The following is a 19,136-nucleotide window of genomic DNA, read 5'->3' as shown; positions in this document are numbered from 1 at the left end:
TACCTGTGCCTGGCAGGAGGTGGCAGCACCATCAGGTTGCCCAGAAGCCTTGTCCTGCTCCCAGCTTCCCAGCTCCCCATGGCCCCACTGGATTCAGGCCCCCAGCAGGGAGGCCTTGGGCTGCAGGGCGGGGGCTGGGCGGGCACGGCCTGTGGCTGGCACTTGGGAGCCCTGGCTTCGTCTTTGCTCTCTGCGTGCATGTGGATAGCTCACTCTCCAGCAGGAGTCAGGACCAAAGTCCTTGGTCCACCAGGGTCTGAGTCCTGACCCCAGGGCTGTGGACAGCTTTCTTCCCACCGCCGCACTTTCCGGCAGGAGCCTCCAAACCCTCACCCTGGGCCAGTGACTCCTGCACCACTGGCTGCTCCCAGCCACAGAAAATGCAGAATAGCCTGGGCCCTTCTCACAGCTTCCTGCAGCTCAGCGACAGCGAGGGTCTGGGTCTGGCTCTGGTCTGGGTCCGAGGTGGCGCACAGCAGGTGGCTGAAATGCCAGGCCGGCTGTAGTCACTGAGTACCATGCATACGGACACAACTTCCTGCAGCCTCTCAGCCCCAGGGAGGCAGCTTCGTGCCCACTTCTCAACAGACAGCCTGGCCCCGCACCCCCCACCACTCTGGCCACGGCTTCTCAGGGGCACTCCCGGTGCCTCAGCCTCCATCCAACTGCAGGCCCTGTGGGATGAGGTGGAGCTGCTCACCTCTCCTTGTGTTTATTTCCTCTGCTTCCAGAGCTGAGCAGTGGCAGGTATTTGCTGGATGAGCCAGGAAAGCTCAGGTGGTAACCCCTGGGCCTGGGCGGCCATTTCCTGCCTGCTTCCCCCAGGAAGGTGCCTGCCTCCTTGTCAGAAGAGTGAAGAGTGACCCCAGGGAGGCGTGGGGAGTGGGGCCGGCCTGCCTGCTGGGGTCCTGAGTCCGTGCCTGGCATGCGTCTCGGGCCTCTGGGCTGTGGCCTGGCTGGGGGCTTCTCCCCATCCCGAGTCCCACCTCACCCACCTGCTTTGCTGCAGGTCACACGGGCCGTCTCCTGCGGGCACTGCTGGGCCTCAGCCTGCTCTTCCTGGCGGCTCATCTCACCCTCCAGATCTGCCTGCACACCGTGCCCCACCTGGACCAGCTCCTGGGACCCAGCTGTGAGTCACTGAGGGCGTGGGGCAGGGATAGCCATCCTGGGTGTCAGGGAGAGGCCCTGCGGTGACCTCTAGTCTCCTGGGTCAGCAGGTCAAGAGGCGGGGTCGACTCAGCCTGATTCATGTCTGAACCAGATTGTGAAGGTGAAATACCTGGGGGTGACCAGGCCATGGCGCTGGCTGAGCAGACCCTGACTTGGGTTCCCCCGTCTTTCTCTGCAGGCAGCCGCTGGGAGACACTCTCGAGACACATAGGGGTCACAAGGTAAGACACCCGTACCGCCCCCCGGCCTGCCACCTGCAAACCTCCCTTGGGGATTTCAGGTCCCTGGAGGGGCGGGGGAGACCCAGAGCCCCATCCGTGCTCCCACCCACCCTGTCCTCCTGGTCTGTGGCCGCTCCCTGCTCTCCGCAGGCTGGACCTGAAGGATGTCCCCAATGCCATCCGGCTGGTCGCCCCTGACCTGGGCATCTTCGTGGTCTCCTCCGTCTGCCTCGGCCTCTGTGGGCGCCTCGCAAGGAACGCCCGGCAGAGCCCACGTACTCAAGAGCTGGTAAGGGGCAGCTGCATCTCCTGTGTGTTAGGGGGGTCATTCGAGAGCCGTGGTCTCAGCCATTTTGAGGGCTATTTTAATCTTTCTTATACAAATGTAGGCTTTTGTAAGTCCGTGTTCAGAGGGGAGGAAGTTGCAAGCCCCCCCACCCGCACCCTGGGCCCAGCCTGCGCTGTCATCCATCCAGACCCTTTCTACCCTCTGGGCTCTGCCTCTGGTCTGAAACGTCCATGCCCAGGATGGCATCTGTGCCCCTAGAAACTCTTCATAGGGGGATGATTTGGGGCCACACATTGGTGGGAACCGGCAGTGCTGAGTGGGTCTGGCTGGAGAGCCCCTGAGGCGGGCTGAGAAGAGGCAGCCTCCGCCAGCCCATGCGTGGACAGGCAAAGAGGGCTGGCAGCCCCCGGAGCCATGGGCCTGAAGCAGGGCCTCTGTCCTCAGAGGGCCAGGCCTTGGAGTGACTTGGAGGACCGGCCCTGGGGAATCTCTCACCTACGGCTGCTTCCCACGGGCAGGGTGTGAGCTGGGGCCGCAACACTCCCATGGACTGCTCAGCCTTCCTGCCCCTGCCCGGCCTCACACTCTCTCCCGCAGCTCAGCCAGGATTTCTGGCCATCTGGGTGTCCTGGCCCAAGAACTCCCTGCCCGCTCCCCCCCAGGGACGCCAGGGCACACAGCCTCCTCCCACCTCCCCTCCCAGCATCCACTCATTGGACAGCTGACGCTTGCCAGGCACGTGGGCCTGGACTTCCAGGAGCCCCAAGAGGGAAAGGGGTCCCCCAGCCTCACAGTGGGTCGGGTGCACCCACTCAGCCTGCAGAGCTGGCCTGCCCTCCTGCCTGTCCTATCCCCACCCCACGGGGCAAGTCTGGCCCCTGAATTTCAGAGGCTGGAATGGGGGCCTGGAGGTCAGGTGGCATTTCCGGGCATTCGTGGGGGTCCGACCATCATCGAGGCTGTGCCGCTGCCTGTCCTTCAGGTGTCCCACCCCTCCCTCAGCAGCCCCTCCATGCTGGCAAGGGCATGGGGCACCAGCTTCCTGGAGCTCAGCTGCCGGGAAGGGGCTGGGTGGCCGGACTCTGGTCATCCTGGTGTGATGGGATCCTGAGTGGGTGGCCAGTTTGGACAGACTTCAGAGTGAGGTGGGGGCCTCACTCAAGGCACCTGCAGGGCACAGTTCCAAATCTAGGAGCCCCCTGCCCCGGCCTGGCAGGGCTCCCGGGCACATGGCCCCAGGCGACCCTCGCTCCCACACATGGGCAACACGCACACATGTGTAGCCATTCGTCAGGTGTGCCAGCCAGCCTGAGGGGCACCGGCCACTGGAGGGGGTAAGGGACATCTGCAGCGTCACTGCAGTGCATGGGGCCCAAATCCGGGCTGGGCGGAGGCCTCACACCTGTCCTTCCACAGCAGCCGCTCTGTTCTCTCCACTCCCAGAATTGCTCATTTTTCACAGCTCTGCTCAGATTTCCCAGGGCCAGGGCCAGGCTGTGGGCGGGGTGAGCTCAGCCCTTCCAGCCCCAGCCCTGGCGCTCCGGGGTCTGGTGGGAGAGCCCTGGGTGTGAGCCATGGTGCCCTTCAGTCCGACCCAGACTTGCTCGGCTGCCATGTGGTCTCTGAGAGGGGTGGGCGCAGGGCCTCAGGCTCTCCTGACCTCATCTCCCCGTTCCCCTGGCCTTGGAGACTCCCAGCACCCCTGAAGCCCTGGATGCCTGTGAGGACGGGATGGGTTTGCTTCATCCGTCCCACCAAGCCCCCGTCCCATTTGACAGAAGGGGAACAACCTCCGAGAGGCTGAGTAACGGGCCTTGGCCTGCACAGCGAGGAGACTGTCAGAGCCAGGATGGGGTCTGTCGTCCAGCCCCACAGCCTGTGCTCTCAGCCTGGGATTCGGTGCCTCAGCCACCAGGAGAGCTCCCGGCTCACAGATGGGGACACTGGGCTGCTGGCAGGCAGAGCTGGGCATCTGACGACAGCCGTGTTCTTTCCACCACACCCTGGCTTTCCCCTCTGGAAACAGCTGTTCTGGGAAGTCTATAGTCAGGACTGGGGAAAACAGGCTGGCAGGTCTCTCCCCCAACCCCGGGCAGGGCTGTCACTTCTAGGCAGCTGGCCACCTCTGTTCCCCCAGATGGTCAGGGAGAGCAGGAGTACCACCCCTCACCTCTATGCATAGCTGGCAGGGGTGCCCAGGAGACTGTGGCGCCTGGCCACATCCCTCAGGCCCCCCTTGCTCTCTAGAGACCCCCCGCACGGGTGTAGACTAGGCCCTGCCACTCCCGGCTGTGTAGTTGGGGCGGTGAAGTGTTCTGGTACAGTCTGCGGTCAGTCTGTACCTGGCCAGGTCATCAGGTGCCAGGGCTTGGCAGCACACACCTGGGTCTTCAGCCAGGGTGGGAGCTGCTACCAGGAAGGCCTGGAGGGCCTGTGAGCTCCAGTGAGGAAGGAGGAAGGTGTTGGGCGGGCTTCAGAGACAGCCGGGGCCCGTGCTCAGAGAGGCTGGCCTGTGGCCCTCAGAGGCTAAGGACGTGGTCGCCACCTGCTCTGCTGGCTGGGCAAGTGTGGGCTGGAGAGGTGGCCTCCATGCCACACACCTGACCTTCCTCCTGCCTGTGACCTTGGCAGGATGATGACGAGAGGGACGTGGATACCCGCCCCCTGGCCGGGCTGCAGGAAACCCTGACGCTGGCCCCTACACGGAGGTCACGGCTGGCCGCTCGGTTCCGGGTCACAGCCCACTGGCTGCTAGTGGCTGCTGGGCGGGCCCTGGCCGTAACACTGCTCGCACTGGCAGGTACCCACTGAGGCAGGGGGCACTGGCAGTCACACTGGGAAGGGTCTCAGAGCTCCCCAAAGGTTGCAGAGACAGTGGGAGACACAGCACTGGCTGGGTACAATCCTGTACACCCCCGCCCCGCCCCGCCTTGCCCCACAGGTATCGCCCACCCCTCGGCCCTGTCCAGCGTCTACCTGCTAGTCTTCCTGGCCATCTGCACCTGGTGGGCCTGCCACTTTCCCATCAGTGCTCTGGGCTTCAGCAGACTCTGCATCGCCGTGGGCTGCTTTGGCGCCGGCCATCTCATCTGCCTCTATTGCTACCAGACGCCCTTTGTACAGGCTCTGCTCCCACCTGCCGGCATCTGGGCCAGGTAAGGACTCGCCACATAGCCCCTTTTCCCTCCTGCCCCAGTCCTGCCCACCTGGCCCGTCCAGCCCGTGTGGCCCCACTGCCTCCAGGGCAGTGGGCACAGTGTGACAGGCCTTCTATGGACAGGGTGCTGGGTCTCAAGGACTTTGTGGGTCCCACCAACTGCTCCAGCCCACACCAGCTGGTCCTTAACACCAGCCTGGACTGGCCCACATATGCCAGCCCCGGGGTCCTGCTGCTGCTGTGCTACGCCACGGCCTCTCTGCGCAAGCTCCGCACACACCACCCCTCCAGCCAGGTGAGCGGCCGCCACCCTCGGAGTGGAGGGGGCTTAGGCCAGGCCACGGGGCCCAAGGGGCTGGTCTCAGGGCCTCCTGCCTCTGGGTGGATCATAGAGCTGATCTGGGCTCAAGGCTCTGGTCTCTGCAGAGGGAGGAGGCGGCCAAGGGGGACGACGCTCGGGAACCGGAGCTGGAGCTGGAGCTGGAGCTGGCAGAGCTGGACCAGTGGCCCCAGGATGGGGAGGCTGTGCAGGTGAGCAGCCGGGTGGCTGGGGGCACGGGGCCAGCCCCTGCACGGCTCACTGCTGCTCGTCCACAGCACATGGTGCCCACCACACCTGACACCGAGGCTGAGAACTGTATCGTGCACGAGCTGACTGGCCAGAGCCCTGTCCGGCAGCGACCCGGTGAGTGCCCGTGCTCCCCCCACCTTCCAGTCCCACCTGCCTGGGGAGGAGGCCGCTGCTGCCCCCTGGTGGCCGTCTGGCGCTCTCCCATGCTGGCAGCACCCTTCTGCTTCCTGTCCCGTCGGGTGCCCAGGCAGCCACGTGATGGTGTCGCTGACCACCCCCCCAAACCCCTAGGGCAGCCATGTGGCTGTGTTGCTGACCCCGTGAGGTCTCCAGGTCCCCCAACCCCACCCCAGAGAACGTGGCTGTGCCATCTTGTTCTGTTTGCTGTGGGAGCTACTCCAGGTGGCCCTGTGGTCCCAGGAGGCCACTTGTTGTGGGCAGGGGCCAGCCAGGGAACTCCATTGGCCATTTCGCCTTGGAAGGGCCTGGGGGCTCTTTCTGGCTGCTTTCTTTCTTTACCGTAACTCCTGATTTTCCATTTTGCAATGTGTTTCCGAATGAAGCAAGTGAAGGCAGGGCCTTGGGGCGGGGATCCCAGGGTCTTCAGGTGCACAGACCTGGAAGGGGGTCAGGCCCACCTTGTGCACCCCACCGTTTCAAGGAAACTGACATCCAGAGAATGGCAGGTGCTGGCTGGGCAATGCCTCACTCTCAAGGGCAGTGTCAGCCCAACCGCTGGACCCCATGTGTTCTGCCCAGAGCCCCCCACGGCTACCATGGGCCTGTCCGTCCTGCTGTGTGCTTGCCCACGGCCCAGATTTTAGGGCATAGTCAGATGGGGGGGCCTGAAGATCACCTTGCTGGAGCTGACCTCTGCCCCCATCTGCAGTGCGGCCCAAGCGGGCTGAACCTAGGGAGGCATCCCCTCTGCACAGCCTGGGTCACCTCATCATGGACCAGAGCTACGTGTGTGCGCTCATCGCTATGATGGTAGGTGGTCCCGGGGGGCGGGCAGGTGTGGGGCACTGCCCAGGTGGGCGGCTCTGCAGCCCCCTCTGCCGCACAGGTGTGGTGGCCCCGGGGGGCAGGCAGGTGTGGGGCACTGCCCAGGTGGGCTGCGCGGGCAGCTCTGCAGCCCCCTCTGCCGCACAGGTGTGGCCACGGGGGGCAGGCAGGTGTGGGGCACTGCCCAGGTGGGCTGCGCGGGCGGCTCTGCAACCCCCTCTGCCGCACAGGTGTGGTGGCCACGGGGGGCGGGCAGGTGTGGGGCACTGCCCAGGTGGGCTGCTCGGGCGGCTCTGCAGCCCCCTCTGCCGCACAGGTGTGGTGGCCCCAGGGGGCAGGCAGGTGTGGGGCACTGCCCAGGTGGGCTGCGCGGGCAGCTCTGCAGCCCCCTCTGCCGCACAGGTGTGGCCACGGGGGGCAGGCAGGTGTGGGGCACTGCCCAGGTGGGCTGCGCGGGCGGCTCTGCAGCCCCCTCTGCCGCACAGGTGTGGTGGCCACGGGGGGCGGGCAGGTGTGGGGCACTGCCCAGGTGGGCTGCTCGGGCGGCTCTGCAGCCCCCTCTGCCGCACAGGTGTGGTGGCCACGGGGGGCGGGCAGGTGTGGGGCACTGCCCAGGTGGGCTGCGCGGGCAGCTCTGCAGCCCCCTCTGCCGCACAGGTGTGGTGGCCACGGGGGGCAGGCAGGTGTGGGGCACCGCCTGGGTGGGCTGCTCGGGCGGCTCTGCAGCCCCCTCTGCCACACAGGTGTGGAGCATCACCTACCACAGCTGGCTGACCTTCGTGCTGCTGCTCTGGGCCTGCCTCATCTGGACGGTGCGCAGCCGCCATCAGCTGGCCATGCTGTGCTCGCCCTGCATCCTGCTGTACGGGATGACGCTATGCTGCCTACGCTACGTGTGGGCCATGGACCTGCGCCCTGAGCTGCCCACCACCCTGGGCCCCGTCAGCCTGCGCCAGCTGGGGCTGGAGCACACCCGCTACCCCTGCCTTGACCTTGGTGCCATGGTGAGTGTGCACCACCACATCTGGGGGGGGTGCCTGAACCCTTGCCTGGGAGAGTGGCAGCGCCAGGGAGGCGGGTTCGTGTCCATCTATCACAATGGGGTCTCCTGCCAGCCCAGCACCAGCCCAGAGTAGCTTCTCAGTGAGCGTTTGTTGGCTGAATACGTGGACAAGCTAGTGTTGCTGTGTCCCTGCCTCTGAGTGTGGGCTCTGCCCATCAGCACCATGCATGACCCTGGGTCTTAGTGACAAGCCGTGCGGGCCATGTGTTCACAGAGTGCCCACCTGTCTGTGTGAGATGGCAGTGCCAGCATTCTGTCTGTCACCTGTTTGCAGGCCAGCGGGTTGTATGTCAGCTGAGGGACTTGTGAGCCTGTGTGTGCAGACATGCGCCTGTGTGTGGGCCTGTGTGCGTATGAGCCTGTGTGTGGGCCTGTGTGCTTGTGAACATGCACGTGCATGGCTCTGTGTGGGCCTGTGTATACAGATGTGTGACTCGTGTGAACATGTATGAACCCATGCACACATGGCCGTGTGAGCATGTGCTCATGTGCCTCTGGGAGGGTGGAGCGAGTGGGTGTTCAGTGCCTGCAGGGAGGCTGGTGTGGATGGGCTGGTAGCAGCTGCCTCCCTGAGGGCTCCCGCCTGCCCCTGGTGATGGGAGAGGCGCTGGCCCCGGCTGACTGGCACCCTGCCCCTGGTGATGGGAGAGGTGCTGGCCCCGACTGACTCTTGGCACCCTGCCCCTGGTGATGGGAGAGGTGCTGGCCCCGGCTGACTGGCACCCTGCCCCTGGTGATGGGAGAGGCGCTGGCCCTGGCTGACTGGCACCCTGCCCCTGGTGATGGGAGAGGTGCTGGCCCCGGCTGACTGGCACCCTGCCCCTGGTGATGGGAGAGGTGCTGGCCCCGGCTGACTGGCACCCCGACTTGTGGCAGTTGCTGTACACACTGACCTTCTGGCTCCTGCTGCGCCAGTTTGTGAAAGAGAAGCTGCTGAAGTCGGCGGAGGCTCTGGCTGTGCTGACCGAGGTCACTGTGGCAGACACGGGTGAGTGTCGGGACAGGGTCGGGGGCTGCCCTCCTGCCGGGCCCGATGCCATTGCCGGCCTCCTGGCTTGGCCCATAGAGCCCACGCGGACGCAGATGCTGCTGCACAGCCTGGGGGAGCTGGTGAAGGACGTCTACGCCAAGTACTGGATCTACGTGTGCGCCGGCATGTTCATCGTGGTCAGCTTCGCCGGCCGCCTCGTGGTCTACAAGATCGTCTACATGTTCCTCTTCCTGCTCTGCCTCACCCTCTTCCAGGTGCCCTCCCCGAGGCCCTCGCGCTAACCCTTACAGTCCGCACAGCCCTCTACCTCCCCAGGGTGCTCACTGCCCCCCCTCGCCTGGCAGGTCTACTACAGCCTGTGGCGGAAGCTCCTCAAGGCCTTCTGGTGGCTCGTGGTGGCCTACACTATGCTGGTGCTCATCGCCGTCTACACCTTCCAGTTCCAGGACTTCCCTGCCTACTGGCGCAACCTCACAGGCTTCACCGACCAGCAGTGAGTCCAGGCCGGGGGGTTGGGGCCGCGGTGCCGACACCGGGGCATGCACTCTCCCCGGGCTGCGGCGGTTCTGCGGGAGCCGGGCCGGTGCTGACGCGGGCCGTCCTGGCACAGGCTGGGGGACCTGGGCCTGGAGCAGTTCAGCGTGTCCGAGCTCTTCTCCAGCATCCTGGTGCCCGGCTTCTTCCTGCTGGCCTGCATCCTGCAGCTGCACTACTTCCACCGACCCTTCATGCAGCTCACCGACATGGAGCACGTGTCCCAGCCCAGCACGCGCCTCCCACACTGGACTCACAGGTGCGGCCCCGGCCTCCCTGGCCGCCTCGGAGGGGTACAGCCTCCTGGGCCAGGGAGGGAGCCGGGGGATTCAGACACGGGCCACAGCCTCCACGTTTGGATCCTGACGGGCATTTGCTCCTGCTCTGGGGCTGGGGTAGCGTGGAGGTCACGGGGACCAAATGTGAGCTGCAATGGAGGCGGTGCAGGTGGGGGCTTCTTCCAGCTGTGGGAGATGAGAGGGGCAGGAACACAGGTGGGAGGTGACACTGTTGGACCCTCTCCCAGGCAGGATGCAGCCAGCGGGACCCCACTGCTGCGGCAGCAGCCACAGGAGGAGGATGAGGGCCCCAGGGATGAGGGGCTGGGCATGGACATGCCCCACCAGGCCATGCAGGTGCCTGAAGGTGAGTCGGGCAGGCACAGCACGGCTTCCCCCCGGTTTGCTGTGCACGTCCCTTCTGAGCCCTAGAGCCTCTTCTGCACAGGGGACCCGGGAACCCCCATTTCAGCTCCTGCTGCTCCCACCATCACAGGCACAGCCAAGTGGGGCCTGGTGGCCGAGCGGCTGCTGGAGCTGGCGGCCGGCTTCTCAGACGTCCTGTCACGCGTGCAAGTGTTCCTGCGGCGGCTGCTGGAGCTGCACGTCTTCAAGCTGGTGGCTCTATACACTGTCTGGGTGGCCCTGAAGGAGGTGTGTGGCAGGCACCTCAGCTTCCCGCCTGGGGTGGGGTGGCCTCCCCGAGCCCGGCCTCACGCCCCCATGCCCCCGTGCCCGCCCACAGGTGTCGGTGATGAACCTGCTGCTGGTGGTGCTGTGGGCCTTTGCCCTGCCGTACCCGCGCTTCCGCCCCATGGCCTCCTGCCTGTCCACCGTGTGGACGTGCGTCATCATCGTGTGTAAGATGTTGTACCAGCTCAAGGTTGTCAACCCCCAGGATTACTCCAGCAACTGCACCGAGGTACCGGCCCCCGCCGGCCGGGTCGGGAGGAAGCTCCAGGCAGCCGTGTTCAAGGTCCCACCCTCCCCGGGCGGCCGCTTCAAGGCAGCGGGGCCAGCAGTGGAGGTGGAGGGCCCTTCCCCGGGGAATCAAGGGGGCTTCTTGGAGGCAGCATCCTTCCACCTGATCTGTGGACTGGGGCCCACTTCCCGCACACAGGGGTGTCCGTCCGGACAGGGCTGTGGCCCAGGGTGTCCCGCGGTGAGGACCAGGCCCCGACAGGGAGAGATGCCCAGGGAGCTGCTGGCAGGCGCTTCCTCACATGTCCCTCCTCCCTGGACCTCTCTCCACTCCCCCAGCCCCTGCTTCCCTTTTCTGCAACACCTGGTCCCCTTCCCTGTGACGGTGGCTCCAAGGCCAGCAGCCCCCGTGTTCCTGGCTGGGGCAGCAGTGGACCTGCCCTGGAGCTGTGGCTGTGGTGGGCTCCAGGCAGGACTGGGGGGCACTGTGGCCTGGGAGGGGGCACTGATGCCCGGACTCTTGCCAGCCCTCCCCCAACAGCACCAACCTGCTGACCACGGAGATCAGCCAGTCCCTGCTGTACCGGGGGCCCGTGGACCCTGCCAACTGGTTTGGAGTGCGGAAGGGGTTCCCCAACCTGGGTTACATCCAGGTGAGTGAGGGGCTGGTGGGCTGGTGGGCTGGTGGGCTGGTGGGCTGACCTGGGTTACATCCAGGTGAGTGAGGGGCTGGTGGGCCAGTGGGCTGACCTGGGTTACATCCAGGTGAGTGAGGGGCTGGTGGGCTGGTGGGCGGCTGAGCACCCGGCTGCCCTCTGACCCTCGCCTCCTGCAGAACCACCTGCAGGTCCTGCTCCTGCTGGTGTTCGAGGCGATCGTGTACCGGCGCCAGGAGTACCACCGCCGGCAGCACCAGCTGGCCCCACTGCCCGCCCAGGCCGTGTTCGCCAGCGGCACCCGCCAGCAGCTGGACCAGGACCTGCTTGGCTGCCTCAAGTACTTCACCAACTTCTTCTTCTACAAATTCGGGCTGGAGGTGAGGAGAGGGTGTTGCCCCTCCTGGGGCAGGGCTGGGTTGAGGGGAGGGAGGGTGACTGCAGGGGCCTGGGCCTGGGCCCCACGTGGGTCTGCTTGGGCCGTGGGGTGCGGGGGCACAGGGCCAGGCAAGGCTTCCCCCGGACCCCTTCGGTGTGTTGGTGCTGACAAGAGGCAGGAGGCCAAGTCAGATTCACTCTGCCATCCAGCCCACGTCTGGGAGCCTCAGTTTCCCCGGCATGATGGCAACCGCCAGCCCCTCCAGCCCTCTAGATGGGGCTGCTGGCCCTGTCCTTGCTCAGTGCCCACAGCCTCCAGGCAGGGCTGCCTGTGTCTGAGGCCCGCCAGGTGGGAGGAGAAAGCCCCCTTCTCCGGACTCAGCCCCGCCCGACCCCGCCCTCTCCCACCCCAGATCTGCTTCCTGATGGCCGTGAACGTGATCGGGCAGCGCATGAACTTCATGGTGACCCTGCACGGCTGCTGGCTGGTGGCCATCCTCACCCGCAGGCGGCGCCAGGCTATCGCCCGCCTCTGGCCCAACTACTGCCTGTTCCTGGCGCTGTTCCTGCTGTACCAGTACCTGCTGTGCCTGGGCATGCCCCCGGCCCTGTGCATCGGTGAGGGGCACGTGGCTGGGGTGGGCGTGGGCTTCATGGCCTTGTGGATGCCTGGAGGATGTTTCTTGCCTGCCCCGGGCTCCTGTCCACCCTCCTGGACTCAGCCTCGGCCTCCCTCAGTCGCTCCTGTGTGTCTCCTGCCCGTCCCGCATGCCACCTGGGCACTGTCACCTGCGTTCCCTCTCGGGGGTGGCCTGGCCCCTCCCGGCTCAGCTGTTCTCGCTTCCTTTTTGCCCCATATTCTCTTTTGAGCTATTTCAACCTTCAGGGAAGTCGTGGGAGTCCTCTCTGGGCCCCACGAGGGGCAGCCGGGATGCCTCACACCCAATGCTGCCTGGAGCATGGGTCTCCTGGGGGCTGACGTCCCTGAGCCCACAGCCCCCACACATGGGCCGTCCACTGACGGTGTCACTGTTCAGCGTGTCCTCTGGATTGAAGCAGCCCCAGCCTCAGCACTTCCTTTGCGGCGGTCTGGTTTTGAGATAGGATCTGGTCTGATGCTTGCCCGTGATCTCTCGTCTCGGGTCACCACCCCCGCCACCCCCCACCACCTCGCTTGTCTCTCGGGAAGCTGTGGAGGGTGCTTGGCGGTGTTGCCGGGGCGCTGAGCCTGGACTTGTGTGGCTGTCCTGGTGTTGAGGGTCTGTTCCAGGCGTATAGCGCCCTGTGGTCTGAGGCAGGGGAGTCACCTTCGTGTGTCCTGTCTGCCCCGAGGTGGCACCCAGCCTGTTGGTGTCGGCGGGCTGTCCGGGGCCGTCCTGCCACAGCTTCAGGAAGGTCTTCTGTTGTCTGTGCGTCTGTCAGCTGGGTTTCCTGCAAGGAGAGCGGCCACTTCTCACTAGCATCAGCAGCCCCTGGGCGTCCCCTCAGCTGCGCGGACCCTGGCCCTTCTGGTGACACGTGGTCACGTTGTCCTGGATCCAGTCCTCGGGCCCTTTGAACCGTGCCCCGGAGCTCCTGCCCTGTCTTCCAGTCAGGCCCACTGAGGCACAGTTCAAACACAGCAGGCGTAACCCTAACCCTCGTGGCCCCAGGCCACCCTCCCCCTGCCGGCCGCTGCTCTGACCATCTCTAGGTCTGCCTTTGCCAGACACCTCAGGGGCAGGCGCACCCAGCTTGGCACCTTCTGTCGCACAGGGAACGGCGGAGATTCACCCATGTCAGTGTGCCAGCAATTCAACTCGATTTTCCACTTCTTATGTGGACTTACCCCAGAGTCACAGGGAGCCCCCAGTGCCGCAGTGCCAGCCTTCCCGAGTGTCAGCCATGAACACAGGCCAAGGAAAATGACCAGAACAAGACGGGCTTCCGTGCTGAGTGGGAATGGAGCTTCCGGCACGTGCCTCCCCCGTCCTGTCCTGGGACCCCGCACGGGAGCCCAGATGGCCTCTGTCCCCTCATGGGTTCCTGTCTCTCCTTGTCTTTCCCGGCCTTGAGACTTCTGACGGAGCACTGGGCTGTATTTTATAGAGTACCCCTCGGTGTGCCTTTCATTAGACCAGCTCTTGCATTTTGGGTACCACCACAGACGTGAGACGTCCCTCCAGTGCCCCTCACTGGGGTCGATGCACCTTCTCCACTCACCTGCAGAGGCCCGCGTCTGCCAGACTTTCTCATGTGACGTTGGCATTCTTTTTGTAATGAATCAATTCTTGGTCAGACAAGGTGGCTCACGCTTGTAATCCCAGCACTTTGGGAGGCCAAGGCAGGTGGATCATGAGGTCAGGAAACCAAGACCATCGTGGCCAACATGGTAAAACCCCATCGCTACTAAAAATACAAAAAATCAGTCAGGCGTGGTGACGGGCACCTGTAGTCCCAGCTACTCGGGAGGCTGAGGCAGGAGAATCGCTCGAACCCGGGAGGCAGAGGTTGCAGTGAGCTGAGATCCCGCCACTGCACTCTGGCCTGGTGACAGAGCGAGACCCCGTTTCTAAGTGAATACTTATATATATACATACGTATTTATTTGGCTGGGCATGGTGGTTCATGCCTATGACCCCAGCACTTTGGGAGGCTGAGGCAGGAGCATTCCTTGAGGCCAGGAGTTTGAAACCACCCTGGTCAACTTGGCAAGAATCCTTTTTTTTTTAGAAGGGAGTCTTTCTCTGTGGACCAGGCTAGGATGCAACCTCTGTCTCCTCGGTTCAAGCAGTCCTCCTGTCTCAGCCCCCGCCCCCAGCAGCTGGGACTAGAGGCACACACCACCATGCCCAGCTAGTTGTTGTGTTTTTAGTAGAGATGGGATTTTACCATGTTGGCCAGGCTGGTCTTGAACTGACCTCAGGTGGTCCACCTGCCTTGGCCTCCCTGAGTGCTGGAATTGCAGCCCCTATGCCTGGCCCTATTTGTTAATGCTGCTTTTCTCTTACCTCATCTCTTCCCCATAGATGAATTGGCATCTTCTGTAAGGAAAAGCTGTGCTTTCTCCTCTGCTGATTTATTTATTCAGTTATTTATATCTGGGTGGATACAGGATGTGGGACCAGCACCATTCACTTTGTCTAGTGTGTGGTCATGGCTTTGGGCCCTGGGAGCTCCGGGCCCTGTGGGCCTGCCCCACCCTTTTCAAGTTCGTCTTTTTTCTTTTGAGATGGAGTCTTGCTCTGTTGCCCAGGCTGGAGTGCAGTGTGGTGATCTCAGCTCCCTGCAACATCTGCCTCCTGGATTCAAGCTATTCTCGTGCCTCAGCCTTCCAAATAGCTGGGATTACAGGCGCACACCTCTACCACACCCAGTTAATTTTTCTATTTTTAGTAGAGATGGGGTTTCACCATGTTGGCCAGGCTGGTCTTGAACTCCTCACCTCAAGTGATCTGCCCGCCTCGGCCTCCCACAGTGCTGGGATGACTGGCATGGGCACCGCACCTGGCCCGTCTTGTTTTCTGCTCCAGGCACGGCTGTCTCATCTTGTGCTTCCCCAGTACAGCCCTGCACGCACAGCCACTGCTCCGGGGAGCGGATCGAGTTCCAGGAGCATGAGGTTTAGAGAGCGACATCTGCAGCAGGTGTGCCTGTCACTACGGGGCTGCCTCTGCCTCTGGTCCCTCCACCTCTTTTTTTTTTTTTTGAGATGGAGTTTTGCTCTTGTTACCCAGGCTGGAGTGCAATGGCGCGATCTCGGCTCACCGCAACCTCCGCCTCCTGGGTTCAGGCAATTCTCCTGCCTCAGCCTCCTGAGTAGCTGGGATTACAGGCACGCGCCACCATGCCCAGCTAATTTTTGTATTTTTAGTAGAGACGGGGTTTCACCATGTTGACCAGGATGGTCTCGATCTCTTGACCTCATGATCCACCTGCCTCAGCCTCCCAAAGTGCTGGGATTACAGGCTTGAGCCACCGTGCCTGGCCCTCATCCACCTCTTTCTTGTTGAAACACCTGCTTTCGAGAGGTGCCGAGGCCAGCTCCTCTTCCCGTCTCCTTCCATGAGGCCGTGCCGTAAGCATCCTGTGAGATCAGTGCGTCCTGGGGTTCCCTCTGTGGCAGATGGTGCTGTGGTTTTTGGAAATGCGCGGAGTCATGCATCCACCCCCACAGTCCTTAGGGACTGACCCTCCCTGCCTCGCATGCCTCCCAGGAAGTGTGGCCAGGGGCTGGTGGTGCCACGGCTCCTCCCCCAGCAGCCCCTGACCCAACCCATCCGTGGCAGATGGTCCTGTCAGGACGTCACGTCAGCAGGCCCTGTGATTGGCAGGCCCCTCGGGGCTGTCTCGTGTGGTCTGCGGGCCCCTCGGGGCTGTCTCGCGTGGTCTGCGGGCCCCTCGGGGCTGTCTCGCGTGGTCTGCGGGCCCCTCGGGGCTGTCTCGCGTGGTCTGCGGGCCCCTCGGGGCTGTCTCGTGTGGTCTGCGGGCCCCTCGGGGCTGTCTCGTGTGGTCTGCGGGCCCCTCGGGGCTGTCTTGTGGATCCCGGGCCGTCGCACTGCGCAGTGTTCTCTGGTGTGGCTGCCACAGGTGGAACCTTTCCCCGCTGCAGGCATCTGGCTGTGTGCGGCTTCCAGCTATTGTTTTCAGAGCTGTCATACCATGTGCACTGTCACGTCAGGGACTGTGACACTGTGTGAGCCCAGCACCCCCACCCCCGTGTCCTCTAGCCTCTCACTTGGTTCCTTTGCCCCCAGGGCTTGGTGCACAGTCTAAGGAATGTGTGGGGACACCCGGTCTCTAAGTTCTCAGGGGCCACATGTGTCTGCAGGGGTGGGCGTGAGATGATACTCATGGACCCTGAGTGTTGGTGATAAAGTCCTGGGGTCTGAGGACACTGGTTAGCAGGTGGGGACGGGTGTCTCAGGCCCCAGGCAGGCCAGGCCCTTCCTGACATGACGCCCCCAACCCCAGATTACCCATGGCGCTGGAGCCGGGCTGTCCCCATGAACTCCGCCCTCATCAAGTGGCTGTACCTGCCTGATTTCTTCAGGGCCCCCAACTCCACCAACCTCATCAGTGAGTGTCCCCCAACGACCCCTGCCTCCACAGAGGACCCCCAGAGCACACACGTACTCCAGTCTGCTCACAAGCGTGCGCCCAGTTGTGCAGTCAGGCACGTGGCAGCCTGCAGGCCCTGCTCTCATACGAATGTGCACAGACACCCACACCGCAGCTCCCCCAGGGGCACCTGGCCACTCCCCTGGGCAGGCATGTGTCTGCTCCCAGTGGCTGTACACCCCACCAGACCCGGGGTGGGAGGCGGGCTACATGCACTGCACCCGCCTTGTGTGGGTCCCCGTGCACTTGGCCCAGCAGCGGCTCCCACGTCCTGCAGGTGACTTCCTCCTGCTGCTCTGCGCCTCCCAGCAGTGGCAGGTGTTCTCGGCCGAGCGCACGGAGGAATGGCAGCGCATGGCTGGCGTCAACACTGACCATCTGGAGCCGCTGTGGGGGGAGCCCAACCCTGTGCCCAACTTCGTCCACTGCAGGTATGTACCATGCCACCCTCCACCGGAGCCTTCTGGGAGGGGTGGCCGGGGCGCCCGCCATGACGCTCCCCCGTGGCAGGTCCTACCTCGACATGCTGAAGGTGGCCGTCTTCCGATACCTGTTCTGGCTGGTGCTGGTGGTGGTGTTCGTGACGGGAGCCACCCGAATCAGCATCTTTGGGCTGGGCTATCTGCTGGCCTGCTTCTACCTGCTGCTCTTCGGCACCGCCCTGCTACAGAGGGACACACAGGCCCGCCTCGTGCTATGGGACTGCCTCATCCTCTACAATGTCACCGTCATCATCTCTAAGAACATGCTGTCGGTGAGCCCCGCCCCGGCCCGCCCGACCTGCCCCAGGGCCTGCCGACGCCGCTGACCCCACTCTCCGCAGCTCCTGGCCTGCGTCTTCGTGGAGCAGATGCAGACGGGATTCTGCTGGGTCATCCAGCTCTTCAGCCTCGTGTGCACCGTCAAGGGCTACTATGACCGTGAGTGGTGGCGACGGTGGCCGCAGGGAGGGCGTGGGGATGCCCCCGGCTCCTGGGCCCCGAGCCTGACCCTTGTTGGTACCTGCCTTGCAGCCAAAGAGATGATGGGCAGAGACCAGGATTGCCTGCTGCCCGTGGAGGAGGCTGGCATCATCTGGGACAGCGTCTGCTTCTTCTTCCTGCTGCTGCAGCGCCGGGTCTTCCTCAGCCACTACTACCTGCATGTCAGGGCTGACCTCCAGGCCACCGCCCTGCTGGCCTCCAGGCAAGCTTTGGCCCGGACACAGCCCAGCGCTCCCGTCTCAGGGCTCGGAAGGGGCAAGGGGAGGCACCTGGCTGCCTCAACTCCTGGACCGTGGAGAGCAGGCTCCACCGCTCTGTGACTTGGGTGTGTCACCTAGAGGGAGAACGAAGGACAGCAGAGCCCTGGCACCATCACCCTGGCCCCTGTGCTGGGTCTGTCGGATACCACAGGCTGCAGCTCAGACGCTGGCTCGTGTCTAACCCCCGGCTGACTTTCCCGCTAAGGGCTAAGTGTCCCCACCAGCGGGAGGACCACCGTGTGGTATTGCCGATACCCAGGGAGGGGCTCTGGCTTAGGGCCAGCTTTGTCTGCTTCCCTGCAGCTCTGGGTGGGTAGGTGCCACCAGATGCCCCCGAATCGGTACAGCATGGGGGTGCTATCCTCTCACCGCACACAGCATGCAGGCTGGGGGCAGCAGCTGCCTCCCAGTGCGTGCCTCTTACCCACCCAGCTGCTCGTGCTGCTCCGGCCAAGTGCCAGGTGCCCATACCCCATCTCCGCCTCTCCCTAGGGGCTTCGCCCTCTATAACGCAGCCAACCTCAAGAGCATCGACTTCCACCGCAGGATAGAGGAGAGGTCCCTGGCCCAGCTGAAAAGACAGTAGGTGACCCCTGGGGCGGGGCCTCCCTGGCCCCTCCTCCTGGTGCTTAGTGTACGCCCACCTCTCCCCCCTGCAGAATGGAGCGCATCCGTGCTAAGCAGGAGAAGCACAGGCAGGGCCGGGTGGACCGCAGTGGCCCCAAGGACCCCAGCCCGGAGCCAGGTGAGCGCAGCTGTAGCCTGGCACACAAGGCCCTGTGTCCAGCATGTCTGTGCCTGCTGGTGTGTGCTGCGTCTGTGCCCACGTGACGTCCCACAGGGCTCCCAGCCCCCCGTCCTCTCCCTGTTACCACCCTCTGTCCGGTAGGCCCGTGATTGTCCATCTACACACATGGACTCTGAGCCCCATGGCCTTACGTGGCCCCCTTTGTCTCCAAACATCTTGTCCCCAAGCCAGGGGCACTCATGGCCCCAGCCCCTCACACTCATCCTGCCCCTTCACAGGGCCCGACAGTCCTGGGGGGTCCTCCCCGCCACGGAGGCAGTGGTGGCGGCCCTGGCTGGACCATGCCACAGGTACCCCCAATTAGCCCAACTGTGGCCACCCTCTCAGGGCCTCTGTGCCACCCCACCTGTCCTCTTCCTAGGCTGCTAACTTCCCCCGACCCCCAGGCCCTGAGCCTCAGGACATGCTGAGGTCTTCTGGGTCCGGGGGTGACTCCCTGGCTGCAGACCCTGGGCTGAACCTGTCCTCCCCTCCCAGCTCTGCTCCAGCCCTTCTGCTGGGAGGAGTCTCAGAGGGTGCTTTTTTGACACAGTCGGGGTGGCTGACCAGCAGTTTCATCTGGGTCCCAGCAGCACCGTGTCGTTTTGCATTTTCCTATTTAATTTTTTTGAGATGGAGTCTCGCTCTGTCACCCCAGCTGGAGTACAGTGATGCGATCTCAGCCCACTGTAACCTCCACCTCCCGCCTTCAAGGGATCCTCCTGCCTCAGCCTCCCGAGTAGCTGAGACTACACGTGTGTGCCCCACT

The 19,136-nt window shown here is 64.0% G+C and overlaps 1 protein-coding gene and 1 long non-coding RNA gene across 10 annotated transcripts in view; one reads left to right on the top strand and one right to left on the bottom strand.

Annotated features, from left to right (window-relative positions):
* The window catches only part of PIEZO1 (piezo type mechanosensitive ion channel component 1 (Er blood group)), a 73,016-nt gene that overhangs the window by 45,637 nt on the left and 8,243 nt on the right, over positions 1-19,136 (top strand). For 3 of the 9 annotated variants that reach the window (XM_035282074.3, XM_035282070.3, XM_035282076.3), the window contains exons 3-29: positions 1,010-1,132; positions 1,352-1,394; positions 1,545-1,683; positions 4,315-4,483; positions 4,625-4,838; positions 4,964-5,135; positions 5,267-5,525; positions 6,301-6,401; positions 7,160-7,420; positions 8,356-8,467; positions 8,546-8,724; positions 8,815-8,963; positions 9,081-9,263; positions 9,531-9,649; positions 9,779-9,936; positions 10,028-10,204; positions 10,731-10,856; positions 11,039-11,239; positions 11,651-11,855; positions 16,191-16,295; positions 16,615-16,768; positions 16,848-17,091; positions 17,161-17,257; positions 17,351-17,522; positions 18,073-18,162; positions 18,240-18,325; positions 18,607-18,678. In XM_035282074.3, coding sequence (XP_035137965.3) covers positions 1,010-1,132; positions 1,352-1,394; positions 1,545-1,683; positions 4,315-4,483; positions 4,625-4,838; positions 4,964-5,135; positions 5,267-5,525; positions 6,301-6,401; positions 7,160-7,420; positions 8,356-8,467; positions 8,546-8,724; positions 8,815-8,963; positions 9,081-9,263; positions 9,531-9,649; positions 9,779-9,936; positions 10,028-10,204; positions 10,731-10,856; positions 11,039-11,239; positions 11,651-11,855; positions 16,191-16,295; positions 16,615-16,768; positions 16,848-17,091; positions 17,161-17,257; positions 17,351-17,522; positions 18,073-18,162; positions 18,240-18,325; positions 18,607-18,678 — 4,110 coding nt within the window. The remainder of the gene's footprint in view (positions 1-1,009; positions 1,133-1,351; positions 1,395-1,544; positions 1,684-4,314; positions 4,484-4,624; positions 4,839-4,963; positions 5,136-5,266; positions 5,526-6,300; positions 6,402-7,159; positions 7,421-8,355; positions 8,468-8,545; positions 8,725-8,814; positions 8,964-9,080; positions 9,264-9,530; positions 9,650-9,778; positions 9,937-10,027; positions 10,205-10,730; positions 10,857-11,038; positions 11,240-11,650; positions 11,856-16,190; positions 16,296-16,614; positions 16,769-16,847; positions 17,092-17,160; positions 17,258-17,350; positions 17,523-18,072; positions 18,163-18,239; positions 18,326-18,606; positions 18,679-19,136) is intronic. The other 6 variants (XM_035282075.3, XM_035282071.3, XM_078357974.1 and 3 more) reach the window with 3 other exon arrangements.
* Positions 1,744-11,064, bottom strand: LOC144580559 (uncharacterized). Its single transcript, XR_013530290.1, has 3 exons — positions 10,043-11,064; positions 8,373-9,927; positions 1,744-2,850 (listed from the first exon to the last, which is right to left on the bottom strand). It is a non-coding gene; the product is annotated as an uncharacterized LOC144580559 (long non-coding RNA).

The sequence above is a fragment of the Callithrix jacchus genome, chromosome 20, assembly GCF_049354715.1.
Source record: "Callithrix jacchus isolate 240 chromosome 20, calJac240_pri, whole genome shotgun sequence".
Classification (NCBI taxonomy): Eukaryota; Metazoa; Chordata; class Mammalia; order Primates; family Cebidae; genus Callithrix; species Callithrix jacchus.
Note: the sequence above shows the minus strand (reverse complement) of the source record. Positions and strands in the feature narration are given on the sequence as shown.